Source organism: Hemitrygon akajei, chromosome 8 (genome assembly GCF_048418815.1).
Source record: "Hemitrygon akajei chromosome 8, sHemAka1.3, whole genome shotgun sequence".
Lineage (NCBI taxonomy): Eukaryota > Metazoa > Chordata > Chondrichthyes > Myliobatiformes > Dasyatidae > Hemitrygon > Hemitrygon akajei.
Genome location: NC_133131.1, coordinates 19,636,813 through 19,662,035, shown reverse-complemented (window position 1 = coordinate 19,662,035; position 25,223 = coordinate 19,636,813). Strand labels below are relative to the sequence as shown.

General features: G+C 39.4%; 1 protein-coding gene across 9 annotated transcripts in view; it reads left to right on the top strand.

Moving 5' to 3' along the window:
* git1 (G protein-coupled receptor kinase interacting ArfGAP 1) overlaps positions 1-25,223 on the top strand; it is a 235,784-nt gene that overhangs the window by 168,661 nt on the left and 41,900 nt on the right. For all 9 annotated transcript variants that reach the window (XM_073053392.1, XM_073053390.1, XM_073053393.1 and 6 more), the window contains one exon: positions 2,698-2,770. In XM_073053392.1, the coding sequence (XP_072909493.1) occupies positions 2,698-2,770 (73 nt within the window). The remainder of the gene's footprint in view (positions 1-2,697; positions 2,771-25,223) is intronic.

Genomic DNA, 25,223 nt, shown 5'->3' with positions numbered 1-25,223 from the left:
CTTGGGATACATAGACAATTGGCAAAAAATTCTTACCATCACCAAAAAGATTTGCATAAATAATTTTATTCTTGCACTAGGTGGTGCAGAGCAAAGCCATTGAATGAGTACCCTTTCTGATGATTGTTTTGATTTGCTGAAGGCATCTTACTTCAGAGTGTATTCAGCCAATAATGTTATGCTGCTTAAGAGTTTTGAAAAGAATTTGATGCCAAGCTGTAATTGTAAACAGAAACAATGATTGCAGATTTTACAAATCTGTAACAGAAATTATGAACAGCACTTAACACGTTTGGCAGCATTCATAGAAAGAGTTGATATTACAGATTGATGACATTTTATCAGAACTGGTCATCAGCTTGTAATGTTAATTCTGTTTCTTTCCATAGATGCTACCTGATCTGACTTTTTCCGACATCGGCTTTTTGATTTGTGATGGTATTGAATTCCCCTGAACCCTTGATTTTAGGTGTACTACCTCAGGCTGAGTGAGTTGAATAGAATATTCTCTATGGCTAGATGGTAATCATTGCTTCTCTTTTAAGAAAATAAATGATTAGATCTTTGAAGCAGAAGTAGAATGTAGAAAATTAGCGGTCATTTCAGGCACTAGATGTTGGTTTCATTGGAGACTCAGTAGAATATCATCTGAATGCTTTCACTTTGAGTTCCCGCTGCTGCATTTTTACCACATTCACTATTGAGATAATTACTAAAGACACAGGAAAACAATGCAAGGTCATGGACTACCCTCAATGATAACAGGTTTTTTTGTAAATCTATTCAAATCACAGTTTTGCTTTTTAACAATATGGAATGCACCGAAACAACACTTTTCCATTGAGCTTCCAGTATTTTGAAGCTGTCAGTCAAATCCGTGTGTTAAAACTTATAAATGGGCCATATTTAATTGCTAAATAAGAATTTTGAATCAAGGTCACAAATTTATAGTGACTGAATAAATCTTTTTCTGTTGTATGAAATGATGAGGTTATTGCTATTTTCTGAGAAATCTCATTCTATGATTCTCACTGTTTTGTAGTCAAAACTAGAAGCCAGTAGATAATGTTCAGATTCCATATACCTGTTTTTTTGAAAATGGGAAGGGCGGACAAAGCAGATGGAATACCATGTGGGAGAAATGTGAGGACACCCACTTTAGTGCACATGCAAGAAAATTTGCAAATTGTGAGGATTGGGTCTTGTTGATGTGCTTGTACACGGGTCATGGAGATTAACATGCAATTGCACGTGATTAAGAAGGCAAATAGATATATTAGCCTCTACTATGAAAGGAGATATTTCATTAAGTTGTATGCAAACTTCATAGATTGTGTAGAGTTCTGTGTATGATTTTGCCCTCCATACTGTGAAAAGATGGAATAGAGGTGAGGATGTACGAGATCACTTCATAAACGTGAAGTTGTGTGAAGAATGACAGTGTTAGAGCTATATTTTCTATGGGGCAGAGGAGGTCACTTTGAAACTAAAGTTCTTAAAGAGTTTATTAGTCTAAACACAAGAAGTGGGTGTTTCTTTGGCTGAGGAATCTTGGTCAGGGAGTGCACTTTCAGATTGAGGATGTTTCCCCTTGCAGAGCAGTCTTTAGAAGAGAGAAAAACAGTTTCAAAATTGTAGGACTAAGGAGGAGAAATTTCTTTACTGTGAGTAGTGAACTTGTATATTTCTCTTCAGAGAGTTATAGAGGCTCAGGCAAGCTCATTGAAAACAGAGATCTGTAGACTTATGAACTAAGGAGAAGAATGATCTTGGGGTAGTACTGGAGGTAGAATATTAGCATTGCTGTTGTTGAACGTGTGTGTGTGTGTGTGTGTGTGTGTGTGTAGTTCATATTTTCTCTTTGCTCTGCTGCTCCTATTGCTTTACACCTTTAATGGCATGGGAGGAAGAGACCAAGGCATCGTGGGAACCCTGGCAGTATCAGCAGAACTGGAAATGGGTCAGGCAACCCTTTTAGGAAGTGCAGAATATTTGGCAGGCAAAACCCTGCCAGACTCTGGCTCTGCATGAATATTTGTAAGGCCTGTTGTGCATTGCGCCCACAACAACTAAAGGCAAAATGTGACACAAGCTGGAAATCTGAAACAGTGTAAAGCAGCTAATGGACAGCCGGTCAATAACCTCCCTGCGCCTTGCCACAATGCCTGCTGTGGAAGTACAAATAAAATACATTCCCTTTGATAAACCAGCTGGAAGAAAGCACAAGTCCTTGGAAGTGGGAAAGAAATAAAAATAACACTCAAGCATAGTTCTCACAGTGGGTAGATGTACTCCTACTCCAGGAGTCTACAGATTTATCTTTTATTCACCATCAACAGATAGCAATGTCTGTTGAAGCTGATAAACTGGCCTTGGGAAAACATAAGAAAGTATGTTGTCCTTGAATTATAAACGAGAAAGCATCTCAAAGACTTGTGTGGTAAAATCAAGTAGAGTAATTAAAAAGCAAGCTCACAGATCAAACGATGTAGATTTTAATTTTCTTGAGTGAATGACATACTTCTAAAAGTTTAAGTTGCAATCATTTACTCGGTTAATTATAAGTTAGTTTATTACATGCTTAGACAAACCGTCTTTTGAACCTCATCAGTGCAATACAACATTGCTTGGTTTCTAATTGGACAATACTTTTTAAAAGTTTAATTGTAAATTGTTATATGTTTGCTTTATGTGCAGCTGAATAACCGACTTTTTGAAGAACTTGCGATGGATGTTTATGATGAAGTTGATCGCCGTGAGAATGACGCAGGTATATCAAGAATTCATGTACTTTTAGTGTACAAGTATTACTAGGGGTTGTAATAGAAGGGATTTCAATAATCAAAATATGTATCTTTGGCTGAAATGCTTTAAAGGTAAGTCGGTACAATGTTTTTTGAGGCAAAAATCGAGGCACATACACAAAGACAATGGCAAAACTTATGCTTTGTCAACAAAGATTCTTGGGACACCGATGTCTAAAAGTTGTTGTTAACTAAGCAATATGATTTTCTATACTTGTGCATTCCAGTAAAACCACAAATATAAGCACTTGGAAGTCATATACTGTAGTGTTTTTTTTGCAGTTTGTAAACTGGAAAATCTTGCCCTTAGTGTCTAGGAGAAGGCCTTTTAAACTCATACTGATCCCATGAGCGATACAAAATCAGAATTGTTGAATTGCAAAGAAACTGAAATGAGAATATTGGCCGTGTTAATTTTCCATAAGGTGCAATGAGTGTGAAATGGGGAAAGCTGACAATGAAAAGGATTAATATTAGGGTAAATGGGTGATTGGTGGTCAGTGTAGACTTAGTGGGCTGAAGAGCCTGTTTCCATGCTGTTTTTCTCACTCCAACCCAGTTTGGGTTGGCAACGTCTCCATGGTTTCCAGCAGCACAGGTGCACCACTTCTTTGATCAAGGGGTACATGTGAAGCCATTTATCTTTTCCATATTCAAAAATAGAAAGTTTAATTTAAAATGAATTTGTTTACTGGAGGGCCCCACGTGCAATCAAATTGGAATGTGAATGGCACGAAAAACATGTCAACATTTCAGTTTGTCCTTTTTTATGATTTGGAAAAGTTTGGCATGCTAATGATTTTGAGTAAAGCCGAAAGAGCCAAAACTGAGTAACACAAAATGCTGGAGGAACTCAGCAAGTCAGGCAGCATCTATGGAGAGAAATAAACAGTTGACATTATGGGCTGAAACTTTTGGGAGTGAAAATCCTCTTGGCCTCTTCCCAAAGCTTCAATAATTTGCAAGACAGCCTCATTAACTCCTTATACAACTGGATTCTCGATTTTCTCACTCCAACCCATTTTGGGTTGGCAACATCTCCATGATTTCCAGCAGCACAGGTGCACCACTAGGCTGTGTGTTTAGCCCCCTGCTCTGCTCACTTTATACTTATGACTGAGGCTAAGCACAACTCCAATGCCATACTTAGGTTTGCTGATGACGCCACTCTCGTTGACTGAATCAAAAGATATGATGTTCCAGCATTGAGGAGGGAGATTGAAAATCTGACTGAGTCATGCCATAGCAACCTCACACTGAATGCCAGCAAGACCAAGGAGTTCATTATTGACTTCACGAGGAGGAACCCAGAGGTCCGTGAGCAAGTCTTCATCGGAGGATCAGAGGCAGAGAGGGTCAGCAACTTTAAATTCCTTGGTGTTGTCATTTTAGAGGACCTGTCCTGCACTACACAAAAAATAGTAGATACAGCCCAGTTCACCAGAGGTAAAGTCCTTACCATTGAGCACATCTATACAAAGCATTGTCACAGGAAAACAGCATCCATCATCAGAGACCCCCACCACCCATGACAAGCTCTCCTTGCTGCTGCCTTCAGGAAGAAGGTACACACACCACCAGGCTCAAAAACATGTTACCCCTCATCCATCAGGCTCTTCAACCAAATTTATTCGAATCTTGTATAGTTTTTCAAGGATGTTACCAGGAAAATTGATGAAGTCAAGGCAGTGGTGACAGGGTCCAGCATGGGAGGCTGGTAAAAAAAAACTTCAGTCACTTGGCATTCAAGATGAGTAATAACTTGGATTAGACACTGGCTTCGTGGGAGAAACCAAAGTGTAATAGTAGGTGATTGCCCCCTCTAACTGGAGGGCTGTGATTAATGGAGTGCTGCAGGGTTCAGTGCTGGGTTTATTGTTGTCTCTAACAAGGGAAAATCTGAACGTGCCAGAAATCCAAGTAACACACACAAAATGCTGGAGGAGCTCAGCAGGCCAGGCAACATCTATGGAAAAAGTACAGTCGATGTTTTGGGCAGGTTCTGGTGAAGTTCTCAGCCCGAAACATTGGCTGTACAGTTTTTCCATAGATGCTGCCTGGCCTGCTGAGTTCTGCTAGCATTTTGTGCGTGTTGCCGTTGTTGTCTCTTATCTGCAGACCCCATTTCCAGAAAAGTTGGGATATTTTCCAAAATGCAATAAAAACAAAAATCTGTGATATGTTAATTCACGTGAACCTTTATTTAACTGACAAAAGTACAAAGAAAAGATTTTCAATAGTTTTACTGACCAACTTAATTGTATTTTGTAAATGTACACAAATTTAGAATTTGATGGCTGCAACACACACAACAAAAGTTGGGACAGAGGCATGTTTACCATTGTGTTACATCACCTTTCCTTTTAATAACACTTTTTAATTGTTTTGGAACTGAGGATACTAATTGTAGTAGATTTGCAATTGGAAATTTTGTCCATTCTTGCTTGATATAAGACCTCAGCTGCTCAACAGTCCATGGTTTCCATTGTCTTATTCTCCTCTTCATGATGCGCCATACATTTTCAATAGGAGATAGATCTGGACTGGCAGCAGGCCAGTCAAGCACATGCACTCTGTATCTACAAAGCCACGCTGTTGTAGCCCGTTCAGAATGTGGTCTGGCATTGTCCTGCTGAAATAAGCATGGACATCCCAGGAAGAGACGCCGCCTTGATGGCAACATATGTCTCTCTAAAATCCTAATATACGCCTCAGAGTCAATGGTACCTTCACATACATGCAACTCACCCATGCCGTGGGCACTGATGCACCCTCATATCATCACAGATGCTGGCTTTTGCACCTTTCGCTGATAACAGTCAGGATGATCGTTTTCATCTTTGGCATGGAGAACTCGACGCCCGTTTTTTCCAAAAACTAGCTGAAATGTGGACTCATCTGACCACAGCACACGGTTCCACAGTCTTTCGGTCCATCTGAGATGAACTTGGGCCCAGAGAACTCGCCGGCGTTTCTGCATAGAGTTGATGTATGGCTTCCGCCTTGCGTAATACAGTTTCAAGTTGCATTTCTGGATGCAGCGACAGACTGTGTTAAGTGACAATGGTTTTCCAAAGTACTCTCGAGCCCAGGTGGCTATAATAGTCACAGAAGCGTGATGGTTTCTTAGGCAGTGCCGCCTGAGGGCTCGAAGATCACGTGCATTCAACAGTGGTTTCCAACCTTGCCCTTTACGCACTGAGATGTCTCTGAATTCTCTGAATCTTTTCACAATATTATGTACTGTAGATGTTGAAAGACTTAGATTCTCTGCAATCTTGCGTTGAGAAATGTTCCTTTTGAACTGACTAACAATTCTCTCACGAATTTTGGCACAAAGAGGTGAGCCTCGACCCATCCTTGCTTGCAAAGACTGAGCATTTGATGGACGCTACTTTTATACCCAGTCAAGCCTGCTTAATGTGGAGTCTTCCAACCCGGTGTTACTTGAATATTCTGTGCACTTTTCAATCTTATTTTAACTCTGTCCCAACTTTTGTTGAGTGTGTTGCAGCCATCAAATTCTAAATTTGTGTGTATTTACAAAATACAATTAAGCTGGTCAGTAAAACTATTGAAAATCTTTTCTTCGTACTTTTGTCAGTTAAATAAAGGTTCACGTGAATTAACATATCACAGATTTTTGTTTTTATTGCATTTTGGAAAATATCTCAACTTTTCTGGAAATGGGGTTTGTACATCAACGATGTGGATGCTTGTGTGGTTAACTGGATCAGCAGATTTACAGATAACACCAAGACTGGGAATGCAGTGGACAGTGAGGGAGCCCATCAGAGCTGGCAGGATCTGGACCAGCAGGAAAAATGAGCTGAAAACTAACAGATGGAATTTAATGCAGACAAGTGTGAGTTGTTGCACTTCAGTAGGACCATCCAGGATAAGTCTTACACAGTGAATGGAAAGGCACTGAGGAGTGTGGTAGAACAAAAGGATCTGAGAATACAGGTCCATAATTCATTGAAAGTGATAAGGTCTATAATTTGTTAAAAGTGATAAGGTCCATAATTCGTTTAAAGTGATAAGGTCGTAAAGCTTTTGGCACATTGGCCTTCATAAATCAAAGTATTGAGTGCAGGAGATAAAATGTTGAAGTTGTATACGGTGTTGGTGAGGGCTGATTTGGAATATTGTGTTCAGTTTTGGTCACCTACCCACAGGAAAAATGTAAATAAGGTTGAAAGTGTGCAGAGACTGGGACTGGAGGATGTGAATAGGAAGGATTGAATAGCTTAGGACTTTACAAGATTGAGGGGAGATTTAGTAGAGGTATAGGAATTTATGAGGGGTATAGATAGGGTAAATGCAGGCTTTTCCACTGAGGTCAGGTGAGGCTATAACTAAAGGTCATGGGTTAAGGGTAAAAGGTGAAATGTTTACTGGGAACATGAGGGGAAACTTCTTCAGTCAGAGGGTTTTGAGAGTGTGGAACTAGTTCCCAAAGTAAGTGGTGAATGCGAGCTTGATTTCAATGTTTTAAGAGCAGTTCGGATAGGTCCATGGATGGAAAGACATGGAAGGCTGTGGTCCAGGTGCAAAGCACTAGGCAGTTTAAATGATTTAGCATGAACTAGATAGGCCAAAGGGCCTGTTTCTGTGCACTACTTTTCTGTGACTCTATAATCATAGTAGAATCAATGAAAGACTACACCAATTTGTGTGTTAAGCCAGTGTGCAAATAACAACAAACTGTGCAAATACAGAAAGAAAGAAATAATACTAAATAAGTAATAAATATCACGAACTTGTGTGGAAGAGTCCTTGAAACTGAGTCTGTAGGTTATGGGAACATTTCAAAGATGGGGCAAGTCAAGTTGAGTGAGGTTATGCCCTTTGGTTCGAAAGCCTGATGGTTGAGGTGTATTAACTGTTCCCGAACCTGGTGATGTGAATCCTGAGTGCTGGGGGTCCCTGATGATAGATGTGTCATGTCAAAAACAATGGAACCCTGGAACATTGACCTGTCTGTCCTGCCCCTCCTGCTAGTTGCTACTATGTCATAACTCCACATGCTGATCTATGTCAGCTTCTTTGCCTGGGGGAACCAAATGTTATATTTCCAATTTTCAAATGGTATTAAACTTGGTGGGATTATGATTACAGATGATCCTAGGAAAATGTTTCAGGAAGCATGGGCAATCAAAGTGGTTGGTTGAGAACATAGCAGATAGAATATAATGAGTTGTTCAGTTTTGTGCATATAATGAAGGTACAAGTGTTGAATGGTGAGAAATTGGATAATGTTGACAACTGAAGGAACATAAGCACATGTGACTCTACTGTTACGCTTTGTTAAATTTAAATCCTTTAGGTTGAAGAAATACTGCCCTGACAGTATCGTGCTTATATGTCTAGTTTAAAAGACTGAGAAGTCTTTGAAACTTTTGCAGATGAAGGATGATGGTTTCTTCTGCCAGGTGTGGCTAGATATCAAAATAGGAGCAGGAGGAAGCTAGAGATATGGTCCAAAAATTGGAGGTTAACCATTCAGGTTAAGATGAGAAGAAACTTTTGCCAGAGGATACAGAATCTTCACAATCCTCTACCCAAAAGGATTTTAAAGCGTATTCATGACTGTTTGATGGATAATTTGGATATTAAGGAAATTGAGAAATATGGGCTCAGTTGCACTGAGGTAAAAAAAATACTGTGCTCTTATTGAATGGAAGGGTCAGAGGCCAAATAGGCTGCTTCTGATTTGTTTCTTAAGATCTCTTAAGAGTATTAAGGTAGGTGTGATCTCCAGAAACTCAGCGTAGATGCTTGTTGTCAGAAGTGCCCCATTCTGCTTTATTCAAAGGTTCATTTTATTATCTAAGTATGTACGCAGAATACAACTCTGAGACTTGTCTTCAGATAGCCATAAAATACAGAAAACCATAGATGTAGGTGAAAGAAAAACATCAATCCCATCGCCCCACATGGGAAGAAAAAGAAACAAAAACTCACGAACCACAGACCTCCCTCTACCCATCCTTGCACAATAAGTAAAAGATCACTCACATGGAGAAACAAGAAGAACATCAAACCCCAAACCTTCAACCCGCCAGTCGGCAGCAGGAAAGAATGGGTGAGAACAAGAAAAAAGCATGAGGGCAATATGAGCTACAGTTAGTTTGAACTACAGCCCAATCCATAAATCTCAGAATTCCAATAACATCTCCGAGAGCATCAAGACCCTGCAGCCCCTCCGAGGGAAGCGATTTGAACTGTAGTGATCATGTTAGCAAACACTCTAGGTGGAGAGCGAAAGAAAGAAATTATTAAACCTGGCTAATGATTTTGAAATGTCTCTTCATAACTCAGTTTATTCCCATCATAGATATAAATACATCTGTGTCTACTTCAGTGCGTACTGAATGTTGTTGAGAAAAAGTAATGAATAAGCTGTGCAGAGATTTTACAGCAATTGCACGAGTAAAATTAGCAGATTGTGTCCATCACTTTGCTGCTTAGTAATATATCATTGAAGGAACAAGAGTCATCTGAGCCAAATATTTTGCTTTGTGTAAATAAATATGCATTGCTTGTTTTTATCATGACCATCTGCAAATATTAATCTTCCTTTGGTATTTAGTCAAACATGCGCAAAAAAAATACTTTATAGATGTATCAGCACTGGAGTTTTCACACAGCCAGTGCCATAGTCTCCCTCAAATTAAACATTTAGCTGTGTTGCAGAGTTAGTGTGTATGTGAGCCAATTGGAAAAACTTGTCATTGGCGAAAAGTTGCTTTGACAGTAATTTGGGGTTGCAATGTTTCTTGAAGAGTAAGATGCAGATATTTATACCCAGAGCCCGCAAGTGAAAATGGAAATGTTATCATTCTGGCCTGTCTGCTGTAAACTACAAGTAGATTTTTATCTCCCTCACTTGATGGTACTTGATCTGAACTGCTATGATAGTACCAGACTAATTCCAGGTCCACGTAAATGTGGCAACATAGAATGTACCAAACTGGAGGAGTAAACTAACTCTCCATGAGACAGAGCAGGCCTCAGAAAGCAGAAGCTCCACTGCCAGCTCTACCTTGATGGCATTTTCACCACATGAGGTGTTTAACAGCTAATGAAGTGGATTTGACAGTAATCAAACATTTTAGCTTGTATTCTGATACATCAAAAATAAAAGAAAATAAGTTTACCATTTTAGTAAAAGTTGATAACTCCCTGCAGATGAATATTACTATTTGTACATCAGTCATGCCACAAATAAAGATAGGAAACAAGGTGTGTTTAGCCACTTTCTTGAGCTATCGCTCCTAACCAAGCCTAAACTGGCCCAGGTTTTATCAAATATTCGTTTGTAACCCTCTGGTTCGGTCCGCAGCGTTAGTCTAGGGGAAGACACTCTCCAGCCTGCCAAACTTGTGAAATCTCGTTTGTATGGATGCTGCGTGATGTTTTCCCCTGTTACAAATCAGTACCATGAAATGACAAACAGTACACCATGTGCAATTAAACAATTTAGGTTTATACTTCTTTGACTGGAGGATTAATAAAGAAACAAAGAGAAAAGGGCCCATTTTAATGAAACATTCTAAAATGCACGTTGGAGCTCAGGATTTTCCCATCCATTTGTTCTCCTTCCTGGGTATTGTCAGCTCCTGACTCCATCCCACGTCCACTCAGTCCTGCAGTCTACAGCCTCTCCATTCTGGCATCTTCTCTGTCCATCTTCCGCCAAGCAAAAACCCGCGAATACCTCGCTCTCAGGCACACAGGAAAGGAAAAACACTCCCCTCATTGGACACCGCACGTTCCAAAGCCCCCGTTATCTCTAGAAATAACCCAAACACTGCTACTACAAAGGAACCATTACATTAGCAGTGAAACCTTTCCTGGGGTGTTACATGTTTATGCAGAATGTGAGTCCAAGTTGAATTCTACGATTTAAAAATCTGTCTAATATTTGAGTATTAAGAAAGAAGATGGTACGGAAGACCTGTCCTCCTCCCTTTCTTTACCTTCTTCCTATTCATTTCCCTAGTAAAATTCCCTAGTTTCTCAACTGATCCAAAAGTGTGAATGCTTCAAGCAATTAATCTGACAAGATTAGGGCCCAGCCTCTTAAAAGAAGGTTTGTATGTCTGCATTTATATGTCTTCCAGAAGGTATTATTGGATGGGCATCGTGCGCAGTTTGTTCCATGGAATTCAGTAATAGTCAGCTGTCACCATTCAACTAGCTTGTGCATTTACCTAATGAGCCTATATAGCTTTTGTCACAGATGTCTTAAAATATTTAATATGACACTGCAGAATCTTAATCATTTATGTTAACATTATTTTAGAATCTATATTTTCTTTAAAATCACTTTTTTAAAATCAAACTCTAGGTGGAAGAAGCATGTAATGTAGTATAATAGTGGTACCAGTGATCTGAGGGTCACGAAATAAACAATGCAGTTTTAATAAGGAACTGCGATAGGAATGCACTTACTGTGAGGAGTGCTTATTATTGCTGCCAATAGACTTTTCAGAGACTGGAAAATTTTATCCATTTTTGGAAAAGCTTTTGGTTCAGTACTTTCCCATTATCAGATGAGGATAAGTAACATCTGGTATTTAACTCTGTGTGTACTACATTGTAGAGGGCAGCTGAATAAGAGTGGAAAACATACTGTCTGGAGTTCAGGTAATTTAGTTGCTCTGAGAACGGATTGTGTTCGAAATGTTCCTGTTATTCATCAGTCTTTGTATTTTTCATCAGTTTCCTAAATGTAGAAGCTAGCTACCAAAACAGGAAGAGAAATCTATTCAAGTTTAATGCTTTTGGAATACAAGGCTCAAATGAATTGCAATTTAGTTTTAAAGTGGATTTTACATAACCACTTGTTAAAAAGTTAAATATAAAATAAGGTAAGAATTATTTTAAAGTTTTTTTTTGTGATTATTTGCCCGAGCTGGTTTTGCCTTGCAGCAAGTCCAAGGGCAGCATACATTTCTGTCCGTTATTTAACTTGATTTTTCAATATCCTTTCCAAGTGCAAGTTGTGAAGTGTTCAGTAGATACCTGTTTTACTTCGTGTTTAGAAGTCATTGTTTGAAGTATGGTAACATGATTGCATTATAAGAGCCAAACTTTACAGAATTCTTAACAGATTATATGTGAGATTAAAAACTTGGAAGTGAATTCTAAACAGTTGCTAGATGGGAAAAGAAAGAAATTAAAAATGTTATTTGTATAAAGTAATACATCCATAGCTTTCCAGATTATATCTGCTTCTTAGCTTCAGCTATCTTCTACAATTGTAAAATTTTCCAGATATTCTACCATATTGTGGTATTCCCAAATGAGCCTGGGAAGAGGCCAAGTCTGGTCTTTTCCTGCTGTTCACTTTCTAGCAGGAGCATCTACGCACATACAGGAGACTGCAGGCTATTTCGTTTTTTGCCCTGGAGAAGTGGATATTAGTTGAAAGTTTTGGCCAACTTGGCACAGACTGCAAATCAAATGTGATCTTGTCTTTTTTGTCTGTGTCTTTTATAAGGCAATGTTTTGCTAACTAATTCAAGAAATCTGTTGAAATGCTGTTGTTTAAAACTTTGGTGATTTTGGCATGAAGATATCACTGCAGAAAGTGCTGTTGTTAAGTCCAAACCCAATTGCAACAGGGAAAAAATGAACCTTGTGTTTAGTTTAGTTCTGAAATCATTTCCTGTGGGTTCTTCTGTTTACATAGAAATGCATGTTTGAGACTGGAAATAGGATTTTTTGTCCACCCAAGCAATGTTACTGCTATCAACCTACGTGAATGGTAGTCTTAATCTGTATACCTGTTACCATTTCTTTTTTTCTTTTTAGTTGCAATATTGGATGGTTCTTTGATCACTATACTCAGTCTACTCCCTAGCCGCACTAATTAATCGTTTTTTTTTTAATAAAAACTCTCCGTCCTTATTAATCACAGTAGAGGCTGCTTGTTCTGACTTCTCAACCACTGGAAAATGTCCTATATATAAATCTAAATATTCTTTTTGATGACACTAAATTCCAGCTCTAGATTTACCCATTTCATAATACTAGCTTTGCTTTGCAGTTTTCTTTGATCCACACAAATATATTAAATTACTATGTGTAAAATTGGATACTCCCATTTACAAATAAGTGACGTACAGTACATATTTCTATGGCCCATACCCATCTGCAATCACTCTAAAGAAATTGTTTTTTATTTCCTGCTTTGTTTCTTCAGTCATCATTTAATCCATTAGTACACTAATTCCAAACACAAAAAATATTTTTCAGTCTCAAATGATCAATGCTTTCTAAAATTATCTTGTTATTATCTTGTAATTATTTGTCAGTCCAACAACTTGTATCAGTATGTATTATCTGGAATAAGTTATTTCCTGCTGAATTTCCAGTATCTTGAAGAAATTCTTCTCATTGGGAGGCATCAAAGTTAATTAAATTGTTAAGCTGGAAATACTCTTTGGAGTAGAGATGGGGACAGAAACAGGTGCTGGTCTTTTGAATTTAAACTTACTGTCTGCTATTTCTCTTCCACCATGTCACTAGATATAGAAGGCTACAGATCCAATTGTAATCAGCTCCAAGTCTGGCTGGGTATATTATAACAAAATTTAATAGAGCTTGCTAAAATTATAAGAAAAATTTAACACTGTGGGGCCCCATTTGGCCAATAATGTTTTGTTGATTAGAAGTTACCTAGCCCAAACCCGTCACAAGGTTTCAAAGGTACATTTAATGTCAGAGAAATGTATACAATATACATCCTGAAATTCTTTTTCTTCACAACCATCCACGAAAACGGAGGAGTGCCCCAAAGAATGAATGACAGTTAAATGTTGGAATCCCAAAGTCGCACCCCCAGCTCCCTCCTCCCACACATAAGCAGCAGCAAAGCAACGATTCCCCCCCCACCAGCAAAATAAAAAGCATTGGTGCCCCCCACTGAGCACTGAAGCGCGCAGCAAAGAATCAATAAAGAGACATACTTTTGCAGTACCCCAAAGACTACTCGTTCACCCTATAATTCAACATACCACAGTCTCACCCCCTCCCTAATGGGGGGGGGGGGAGTTGTCCCCGTTTCACAGTGCAAGGGGAGACATAACAAACAACTCGCTGATTTACAATGTTAATGGTCTGTTGCGTAGATTTTTCCGAGCTCTGTAGCCAAAGAACTCGGTTCTCTGGGCACACAGCCAATAGCCAGTTAGCTACTTTCGATCTTCCATGTATGCCCATGACACATCAGTTTCCTGCGAAGACACCGACTTTGAGTCTGCCCGCCTCCAGAGCCACAAAATCCAGGCACACTAGTCTTCTAGGCCACGTCCTTGGTATATCAAATAGCAGCCAGTCATAAGACCCCAAGAGCGGGTCCCATTCCCGCAAAGAACCAAAGTCAGTGTGTGACTCCAGGTCAGGATCTTCGAAAGAACTCTGAAAGGGAAAAATTGAGATATTAAATTTAGAAATCGGGCTGTTTCCGAAGATGCAAGCAAAGAAGTTGCCATTAGGTGCCATCGTTGTCCTAAGCACTGCCCAGTCCAGAGCACATTCAAGTACTCTTTAAATGTGAGAGTTTCTACTCTCTGGTATCCTTTTCAAACAGTGTGTTGTACACCCATTCAACCCTCTGATTAAAAATGGTGTGTTCATCGCCTTGCTAATCTATCCACCAATTACTCTAAATCTACCCATTAGATCTATATTTGTTGCAGTTTGAGAAGTCGAATTAGAGAATTAGTAATATCCTGATGTGTTACAAATTTTTGCAGCTAATGGAAGAAAAGGAAAAGGTAACATCAGCATTTGAATAGTGTTGACTGTAAATGAACTGCACAAGCACAACAAATGGGCTTATGAACTGCACAAGCACAACAAATTAGAAAAATGGGAAAAATCTTGGTATATATCTGATCTCAATATCGGCAAGAATTTTTTTGGCAAATGTCTTGTCTAAACGTGGCTTAGGGATGTGGGTGCATCTGTATGGTAAGTGTATCAATGCCATCTAAATTTTTAACATGTAGTACTTGTTGAGACAGAAGATACTTCAACCCACATATTGCTGACCAAGTCAAGTTGGATTCCAGTCTAGAAGTGGATGTTTGAACATGTTCTGTTATGTTGCTATCAGTAGTGCAGTTTTTGACCAATGACAAGATTGTTTGCTGTAAAACAGAGCCAAGTCCACATGCTTCATACCTGCCAACTAAATGGATAAATTGTTTCAACCATGATATAAAGATTACCAATGCTTCTCATAGTTCACACCATCCAAAATCCTATTAACTGCTAATTGAGATGTACCATGTATCATATAGAATACACGTACCTTGAGTCCTGTGGTTGTTTGGGTATCAACGCTTTCATTATCTGCGTAAAATATTAATACAGATACTTTATGATGCGGCTTTTTAAGCCATTAGCTTGGCCACAGCTGCAATACTGAGCGTTCACGTTGTCATGCAATAGGGAGGATGTGATTACACTACAGAGGATGCGGAGGGAATTCACCAGAATGTTGCCTCAGAAGAAGCAGCTATGAGGAGAAACTGGATAGGTGATGTACTGACTGAAGTACAGAATGAGGGGCTTGGATATGATAGGTGCCATTAAAACAGTTGTAGACGACTGTGTCCCCACAAAATCATTCAGTCTTATCTAACCAGAAACCATGGATGAACCACGAGATCCTCAATCTGCTGAGAGCCACATCAGAGGCATTCGTCTGATGACCGAGAAAGTTACAAGAGGTCTAGTTACAATCTCCAGAAAGCCATCTCACAAGCAAAATGGCAATTCCAGCCTAAACTTGAATCAACGAAGAATGCTTGACAGTTGTCGTAGGGTTGAATGCTATCACCTCTTATAAAGTTAAATCAAGTGACATAGACGACAACAAGGCTTTGCTTCAAGATGAGCTCAATGCCTTCTATGCTCACTTTAACCTTCAAAACATGGAGGAACCATCGCAAATTCCTACAGCCCCCGATGACCCTGTGATTTCCATCTCTGAGGTTAACATGTGAGCAGCCTTTGAGAGGGTGAACCCACAAAAAGCATCTGGCCCAGATGGGGTACTTGGCCATGTACTAAAAATCTGTGCTGATCAACTTGCTGGAGTGTTCACAGAGATCTTTAACCTCTCGCTTTGGCATTCTGAGGTATCCACCTGCTACAAGCGGGCTGTAATTATATCAGTGCTTAAGAAGAACATGATTACTGACCTCAATGACCGTAATCCAGTAACGCTTGCGTCTACAACTTAGATTCATTTCAGTTTACCTACCAGAGCAACAGGTCCACATCAGATACCATCTGACTGGTTCTTCACTCAACACCGGAACATCTGGACAGCAAAGATGCATACATCATGATTCGGCATTCAATACCATCATCCTTCAGTACTAATCAATAAGCTTCAAGTCCTTGGCCTCGATACTTGCGCAATTGGATCTTTGATTTCCTCACTTACAGACCCTAGTCAGTTTGGAGTGTCAACAACATCTCCATTAGCACAGGTGCACCACAAGGCTGTGTACTTAGCTCCCCTGTTCTGCTCGCTTTACACTGATGACTGTGTGGCTAATCACAGCATGAATTCCATATTCAAGTTTGCTAATGATGCCACTGTTAGGCTGAATCAAAGGTGATGATGAATTGGCATATAGGAGGGAGGTTGAAAATCTGGCTGAGGGATGACAACTTAATGTCACCAAGGCCAAGGAGCTGATTTTTGGCTTAAGGAAGAGGGAACCAGAGGTCCATGAGCTGGTCCTCATCAGGGGATCAGGGGCAGAGAGGGTCAGCAACTTTAAATTCCTCTATCATCATTTCAGAGGACCTGTCCTAGATCCAGCACGTAAGTGCAATTACAAAGAAAGCGGAACAGTGCCCCTACTGCCTTTGGAGTTTGCAAAGATTCAGCATGGCATCTAAAACTTTGACAAATTTCTATAGATGTGTGGTGGAGAGTATATTGATTAGCTGCATCACAACTGCTAAGGAAACACCAATGCCCTTGAATGAAAAATCCTACAAAAAGTAGTGGATATAGCCCAGGCCATCACAGATAAGCCCTCCCCAATTTGAGCATGTCTACATGATGTGCTCAATGTTGGGAAGGGCTTTCCTCTTGTTGCAGGAAGCATTGAGGAACCCCACCACCCAAGCCATGCTCTCCTCTCGCTGCTACCATCAGGAAGAAGTTACAGGAGCTTCAGGGCTCACACCACCAGGTTCAAGAACAGTTATTAACCCTCAACTATCAGGGCATAACCAAAGGGCATAACTTCAGTCAATTTCACTTACCCCATCACTGAAATATTCCCACAACCTATGGACTCACTTTCAAGGACTCTTCATCTCATGTTCTTGATATTTATTGCTTATTTATTTGTTGTTATTTTTTATTGTATTTGCAGTTTGTTCTCTTTTGCACACTGGCTGAACACCCAAGTTGGTGCAGTCTTTCATTGATTCTATTGTGGTTATTCTATTATCAAATGCCCTTCCCTTGGACAACATCGGTGGCGTGAAGAGGGGAGACTTGTAGCTTGGGCAACTGCCAGTCTTCCATTTTAAAGGAAAAACCTTGCCCAGGCTTGCGCCCTGGAAACTTTCCAAGGTGCAAATCCATGGTCTATCGAGACTAACGGAGGCCTACATACATTCTATTACGGATTTATTGAGTATGCCCACAAGAAAATTAATCTCAGGGTTGTATATAGAGGCATATATGTACTTTGATAATAAATTTACTTTGAACTTTGAATAAATCCCTCAGCATAGTTGAGATGCAGATACCCTTACAACTCTTCTAGGTATTCAGATATGCATTAAAAACACTATTCTATAGAAGACAATGGACTGAGTCCTAAAAATACTGATTATTCTAAATGGGTACTTGACCAGCAAGGGCACGCTGGTTGAAGGGCCTCTTGATGTGCTGCATGATCTGAAATATTGTTCACGTGGGGAAGATGCTGCCATTAGTTGGAGTGAGGGCACATTCTCAGATTAAAAGTAAAATGTGGAGTTCCTTCAGCCAAGGGTGGTGAATCTGTGGAATCCGTTAACATGGAGAGCTTGTGAAGGTCAAGTCAGTGGATGCACTTAAGGCAGAGCTTGATAGTTGTTGATTGGTAAGGAGTTTAAATGTTGAATGAGAGAAGCTGGAAAAATAGGGTTTGGTGGGGAGGACAGCCATGATTATGGGTAGAGTGAAAGATCTAATTCTTTTCCTATATCTTACGGTCTGTGAATCAATTTTCTATGAAGTAAAAGCGTGATAACTGCAAAGCCAAATGCCTGTTAGTAGACAATATTAAATTAATGTCTTTGGAGCTTATTGATTCTGTGGTTTAGTTTGCCTGGTTTTTCTGGATTCAAATCAAGCCCACACTAATGAAATAAGTTTTATATCAGTTTTTGTTCCCATAATAATGTATCAGTTCAGTGGGTTTAGGCTTATGATACAAACTCTCTGCAGTACAGCCCCATTTGGCCTGTTGAGTCACTGTCGTGGAATTAGATTTAAGGCACATTCAAGTAGATAGGAGTCAAAAATATCAAATTGAAAGGCAAAAAAAGGAACTGTAAATTCTGGAAATCAATATCATGTTATGAGGAGGGTTTTCAGACTCTGATTTCAAAGAGCATTCTGGTTCCAGCATTAATTCCCCTACAGACTCCCCCAGATCCTTGCACTTACCCACACAATATGATCAATTTACAGTAGTCAATTAGCCTGTAGACCTCCTGATCTCTGGGGCTGTTGGGGGGAATCCAGAGCACCAGGGGAATATAAGCAAGCTCCAAGCAGTGCCGGAGGTCATGATTGAATCTGAAATGAAAGCAATGCAGTGCTTAGTAGGTCGAACAACATCTGTGGAGAGAAGAAACAATTGTAACATTTCAGATCGATATCCAATTCTAATGGAAGGTTGAAAACCAAATTGCCTACTGTTTTTCTTTACAGATGGTGCCTGCCCTGCTGAGCAATTCCATTTTCCATCTTTATTTCAGAATATGTGGTTACTGGTTTTCAAGTGTGTTCTGACTAGTGTGAGAAGTTTTCTTTTACCCCCATTTCTCTAGTTTAAGGTACACAAAGCTATTTCTGCATTTGAGAAAATGAGCAGAAATTGCCCTTAGAAACTTAACTTTTACTTTTTAAATGTATTCACACATCTTTCATTTTTGAGTTATTTCTGTCAGATAGAAATGAATAATTATACCTGTGATTGAAAAACCAAATGTGTTTTTTTTTAATCCTCACTTAAAAGATCATTAGTTTCGCCTGTTATGCAATGAGTGTGGGATGGTAGATTAATGTTAAGTACAGTGTTTACACTTGAGTCTTTGAACAGGCAAAAGCCACTGATGTAAACACTTCACTGTGTGCATTTTTTAAGTCCAATATATTCTACATAGCCTCTTGGAACCTTTAAAATCCCAACAGAACTAAGAACACCTTCCAATAATGTGTATAATAATCTCTTTTGTAAGTAAGAAGCCATTGCAAATATTTCTTTAATCTTACACTAATTTTAATGAAAAATGCCATTGTACAAATGCAGCAGGATGTAAAATCTGAATGATTCCATCCAAAGGCTAGTTCAGGGGAGATGACGGAGCTTACTAATATGAGAAAATGAAACAATTGTGCTTTTAGTTCTTAGTTTGTGTAATTTGACTGTGTATATTAAGATCAGTCTCTTCTTAACAACTTACTTATGTTGTCTATCACTAATTAAAGTGTGCTCACCATAGTTAAAACTCTTGCACAGTTTGTGATGATGAATTTTTGTAAAGAGAGAAATCAGGAGGGCTAAAAGGACATGAGGTTGATCTGGCAGACTTGGGAAAAGAGAATCCCAAGGGTTTCACTAACTATATTAAGAACAAAAGGATAGCAAGAGAAATTTGGTCCTCCTGAAGATCAGAGTGGTCATCTATGCGTGGAGCCAAAAGAAATGGGAGAGATCTAAATGAAATGTTTACATCTGTATTTACTTGGGTGAGAAAGGGAAAAGAGTAGTGAGTACATGGAGTATTCAGATTATGGAAGAGTATCTGCATGCTGTCTTAAGGTGAATTAGGATGTATCAATTCCCAGGGCCTGGCAGTGTCTCCTTGTACCTGATGGGAGACTAGTGCAAAAATCACAAAGGTCCTTAGCCATGGGTGAGGTGCCAGAGGACGGGAGGATAGCTGATATTGTTCTGTTGTTTAACAGAGGCTCCAAGAATAAGACGGGTAATTATCGGCCAGTGAGCTTGACTGGAGGCTTGTGACTATTGTTGAGCCACAGGGATCAGCGCCAGGTCCGTTGTTCTTTATCATCTATATTAATGATTTGGAAATTAGCATAAACTAGATCAGCAAATTTCTGGATGCACCAAGATTGTGAGGTGTTCTTTCTTTTCAGTTCTGATTAAGGGTCTCAGTCCCGAAATTTAAACTGTTCGCTGCTTTCCATAGATACTGCCCAACTGTTGAATTCCTCCAACATTCTTTGTGTGTTGGTCATATCCATCTGAGGTCTTTTCATTAAATACTTAAAGATTGACGTCCGGTTATGGTGCCTTGCTGAGCGGACGTGTGTCAGAGCCCCTACGAAAAGTTTTGAAATTACGCAACTGAACAACTTTGAAATACCTGAACAGTTCCAGTTTGATCTGATTGGAAATCGAAGGAAAGCCAAAATGCCACCAAAGGCAACAAACCAGACGCAAAAGTCTCCGAAATTGGGCTCCTCTTGTAGCTACGCAGTGCTGACCACCAACAATACCGGCAAGGAGGAGGCTTTAACAGGTCAAAGCCAAATCCTAAACGCCATTCAAGTAATGAAGGATGACTTTGTGTGGAGATTTGAAGGGCTACTGAGCTCAATACAAGGAATACAAGCGGATTTGAAAGTTGTTACAGCGCGCATTTCAGAAGCCGAAGGGAGAATGAACACCAATCAAGACGATATCGCCTCTTTACATACCCAGAATACTACTTTGAAAGCAGCTTTGGAGGCGTTAGTGCTTAAACTGGACGATTTGGTAAACCGTAGCCGCCGTTCGAACCTTCGCTTGGTGGGACTTCCAGAGAGGGCGGAAGGGTCGGATATGGTTTATTTTTTGGAAAAATGGATTGCCGAGGTTCTGGGTGCTGAAAACTTCCCTTGGCCCTTGCTAATTGAGAGAGCACACAGAATAGGCAGGGCAAATGAAACTGTAACAAAGTCGGCCAAGCAACCCAGGGTAGTGATAATGAAGTTTTTAAACTACGCCGATAAAATTCGGGTTATGAAGGCAGCCAGACTGAAAGAATCTGTACTTTTCGATAATCAAAGAATCAGGTTTTTCCCCGGCGTCTCTGCCGAATTACTTAAGCAAAGGCATGTATTCGATTCGGTGAAGAAAGAGTTGGCCTCGTTCTCAATCTTGGACTTACGATATGGTCTGATTTATCCTGCTACCCTGCTGGTAACTCAAAAGAAAACACTACACCTTTGACAATGCAACGGAGAAATTTGTGCAGGAGTTGAAGAACTATAACTTGGAGGCTGCGGACAAATAAGACAATATAGCGGGTTTCTCTTTAACTTTTTGCTTAAATAGGCATGTTCATTGTGCCTAAGGGACATAAATAAAAGCTAACGAACGTTAGCGATGTGCTTATCAATGCATTATTTAGGCTAATGAATTTGCATCAGTTCTCACCTTCTACAGTGGCAATGTAACTACGATTAGGTTAAATCTGATAAAATCTCTTGGTATAATATAGTTGTAAGATTTTCTACTACTGATAACATGGGGGCTCTGACCTGGTTGCTGGCTATGCTGTTCCTCAACATGATAACATGGGAGGACCAGTTAAGCTCCATAATTAGGCCCTCCTTCGGGGCCGTCAGGAAGCTTTCATTATGGGGTGGGTGGGTGTATTTTAGTTTGGGAAATACACTCAGTTATGTTCACATTTTTCTATTTACTTTTCACTGTTTTTTATTTATTTTTCTTTTTTGTCACGTTGTTATCCCAGTTAGCAGTCATTCTAAATCAATTCAGCTCAACATGATTGAAATTATAACTAATAGTCTATGTCCTGTGGACTTCAGTTTACCTCTTGGAATGTAAGAGGATTAAAAAAAACTTGTCAAGTTAAAGCAAGTAATGAGTAGGATAAGACAGTTAAAAGCCAAAATAGTTTTTCTGCAGGAGACCCATTTAACCCCTGAAGATATAGTTAGAGTAAGGAAGAGATGGCCGGGTCAGCGTCACACTCACACTCAAGGGGGGTAATTACCCTTGTACATAAGTTGGTGCCTTTTCACCTTGTTAATGTTACTGAAGATCAATCTGGCAGCTACCTTATTATTCAATGTGAAATTTTCTCAGCCAGGTTCAACTTGGTCAATGTGTTTGGGACAAATGACGACAATCCAGCTTTTTTCAGACACCTGTTTTTATCATAAGCTGCTCTGCCAGGCTACCTTATTATAGGTGGTGATTTTAATTGTGCACTTCAACCTGAACTAGACAGATCTAAGGGGAAAGATACCTCTCACAATCAAACAAGAGAAGAGTTATTGCAATGTGTTAAAGTCTTTAATTTAGTTGACGTGTGGAGAAGGAAGTACCCAGGTAAATTAGCTTTTTCTTGCTATTCTAGCACTTGCCAGACCTTTTCCAGAATTGATTATTACTTACTTTCAGCTACCTTAATATCTACAATTTCAAGCTGCTGGTATGACAGCATATTAATTTCGGATCATGCTGCAGTTTCATTTACTCGGAGCCAGCCTAATGCTTTACATTACTCCCCAAGGTGGCGGCTTCAAAATATTTGGCTTAGGGATCCAGAATTTATAAAGTTTATTGGAGAACAGATAGACTACTAGTTTGGAGTTAATACGGACCAGACATCTGCGGCTATAAGATGGGAAGCCTTTAAAGCTTTTCTAAGAGGTCAGATAATTAACTTCACCAGCTTCAAGCAGAAATCTTTTAGATTTGAAATAGGACAGCTCGAGAAAAGAATAAAAGAGACTGAATCTGAAATTTTTCAAAATCCCTCTCAGCAGCTATTTGCAGAACTTAACAAACTGAGAGCTAGATATAATGTATTGTCCATTGATAAGGTAACAAAATGTTTGATGAGATTGAAGCAATCCAATGATGAGCAGGGTGAAAAGGCTCTTGGCCTGGCGTATCAAACAGATACAAACAGAAAGGACAATAAACTCCCTACAATCAGATGAGGGGGTGACAACTGCTGACCCAAAAGAAATAAATAATATCTTTTTGCGATTTTACCAAAATTTGTATACATCAGAATATTTGGATTCAACTCCACAAATGCAAAAGGAATTTCCGGATTTGCTAGAATTTACACCCCTGGATGAAACGTCCTTGACCTTGCTGGAGTATAACTTAGAGGATAAAGAATTGTCTGAAGCCATAACTAATATGAAGGGAGGGAAAAGTCCTGGGCCTGATGGCATTCCGATTGAAATATATAAAATCTTTAAAACTAAATTAATACCACCTCTGCTTGATATGTATCAGGAGTCATTTGATGCTGGATCCCTTCCCCCCTCTCTTAATATGGCAGTAATTACAGTACTACTAAAACCTGGAAAATCACTGTCCCTATGTGGATCTTATAGACCAATTTCACTTCTGAATAATGATCTCAAAATTCTTTGTAAGGTATTAGCTAGGAGGCTGGAGCCACACTTGCCAAAGGTGGTCCACCCTGACCAAAATGGTTTTGTTAAGGGAAGACAGGGCTTTCACAACATCTGAAGAGTGTTTAATATACTCTACGAAAAGTCTGGAAGCTCTGGTAGTGCTATTCTGTCACTGGATGCCGAGAGAGCTTTTGATAGAGTGGAATGGTAATATTTGTTTAAAGTTTTAGAAAGATTTATGGGGGGGAAATTTTTACGATGGATACAGCTTCTTTATTCTAACCCACAGGCTGAAATTTTAACTAATGGGCTTTTTTCGGCACCTTTCAAACTCCAAAGGGGAACAAGACAGGCCTGTCCCCTATATCCCCTCCTGTTTATCCTGGCCATTGAGCCACTTGCTATGGCAACTCGAAAAGAGGCTACCATAGCAGGAATAACTATAGGAGATATAGAACATCGCTTAGCCCTGTACGCGGATGACGTAATTTTGTTTTGTTCTAACTTGAAATAAACATTACCTGCCTTAACTGACCTGATAAGTACTTTTGGTACTTTTGCAGGCTATAAAATAAACAACAATAAATCTGTAATATTATTCATGGATAAAGATGAGAGACTCAGTCCCTCATTTCAAACTCCATTCGTGGTGTCAGTACAGGGTTTTACTTATTTGGGTGTTAAAATCACTCCTACTATTGATTAAATTATCCCAACTAATTATAATCCTCTCCCAGACTCAATTATTCAACTTATAAACAGATGGTCGAAATTGCCTATATCTCTCATTGGACGCATAAACATTCTAAAAATGTCAATTTTACCGAAGTTCCTGTGCCTTTTTCAATCTATCCCACTTTCTCCTCCATCATCTTTCTTTTATTTATTAAAGAAAGTTTTTTCTAACTTTATCTGGAATAATAGACGTCCAAGATTCAGGCCTTCCTTATTATATTTGCCGTATGATAGAGGCGACCTACAGCTACCAAATCTTATATGGTATTTTTGGGCGGCCCAAATTAGAGCAGGAATGTTCTACTTTGTTAAGGATCACTCCCCTACTTGGGTCTCAATGGAATCCCGGTCGATCAATATCCCTCTAGATCTTTATTTGTATTCAGCAGATAAGAAAAAACTGATTAAACAAACTAAAAATCCTTTTTAAAAAAATACAATGATGATCTGGCATGACGCTGTTGCATATTTGGGCGAGACATCACAGTTATCACAGTTTACCCCCATCTTTGGTAATGATGGCTTTAGGCCCGGCAGAGCAGACCCTGGTTTTAAAACTTGGGTGACCCGAGGCATAGCAAAGGTGTCTGATCTTTATAAGGGCGATACATTTATGTCATTTGAAGAACTCAAGGCCACATATGGAATTCCAACAAAACAATTTTTAAATACCTTCAGTTGCGACGTTTTATGATGTCCAGGCAAGGCAACAGTTTGAAACTCCCTCCTTAATCTACCCTAGAAGACATCACTCTGAACTTATCTGAAGCCAGGGGACATGTTTCTGTACTATACAATTTATTTGCAAGCAAATGCAAAGAGTTACCGAACAACATACTTCAAGCATTGAGAATTGATTTGAATGAGAATCTATCTCAAAAAGAATGGTCAGAAGCTAGTTCCTTAGCTCAAACCCAATCAGTGAACACTCACTCTAAATTATTACAATATAAATGGATAACCAGACAGTACATTACTCCAGTCAGATTGCATCTTTT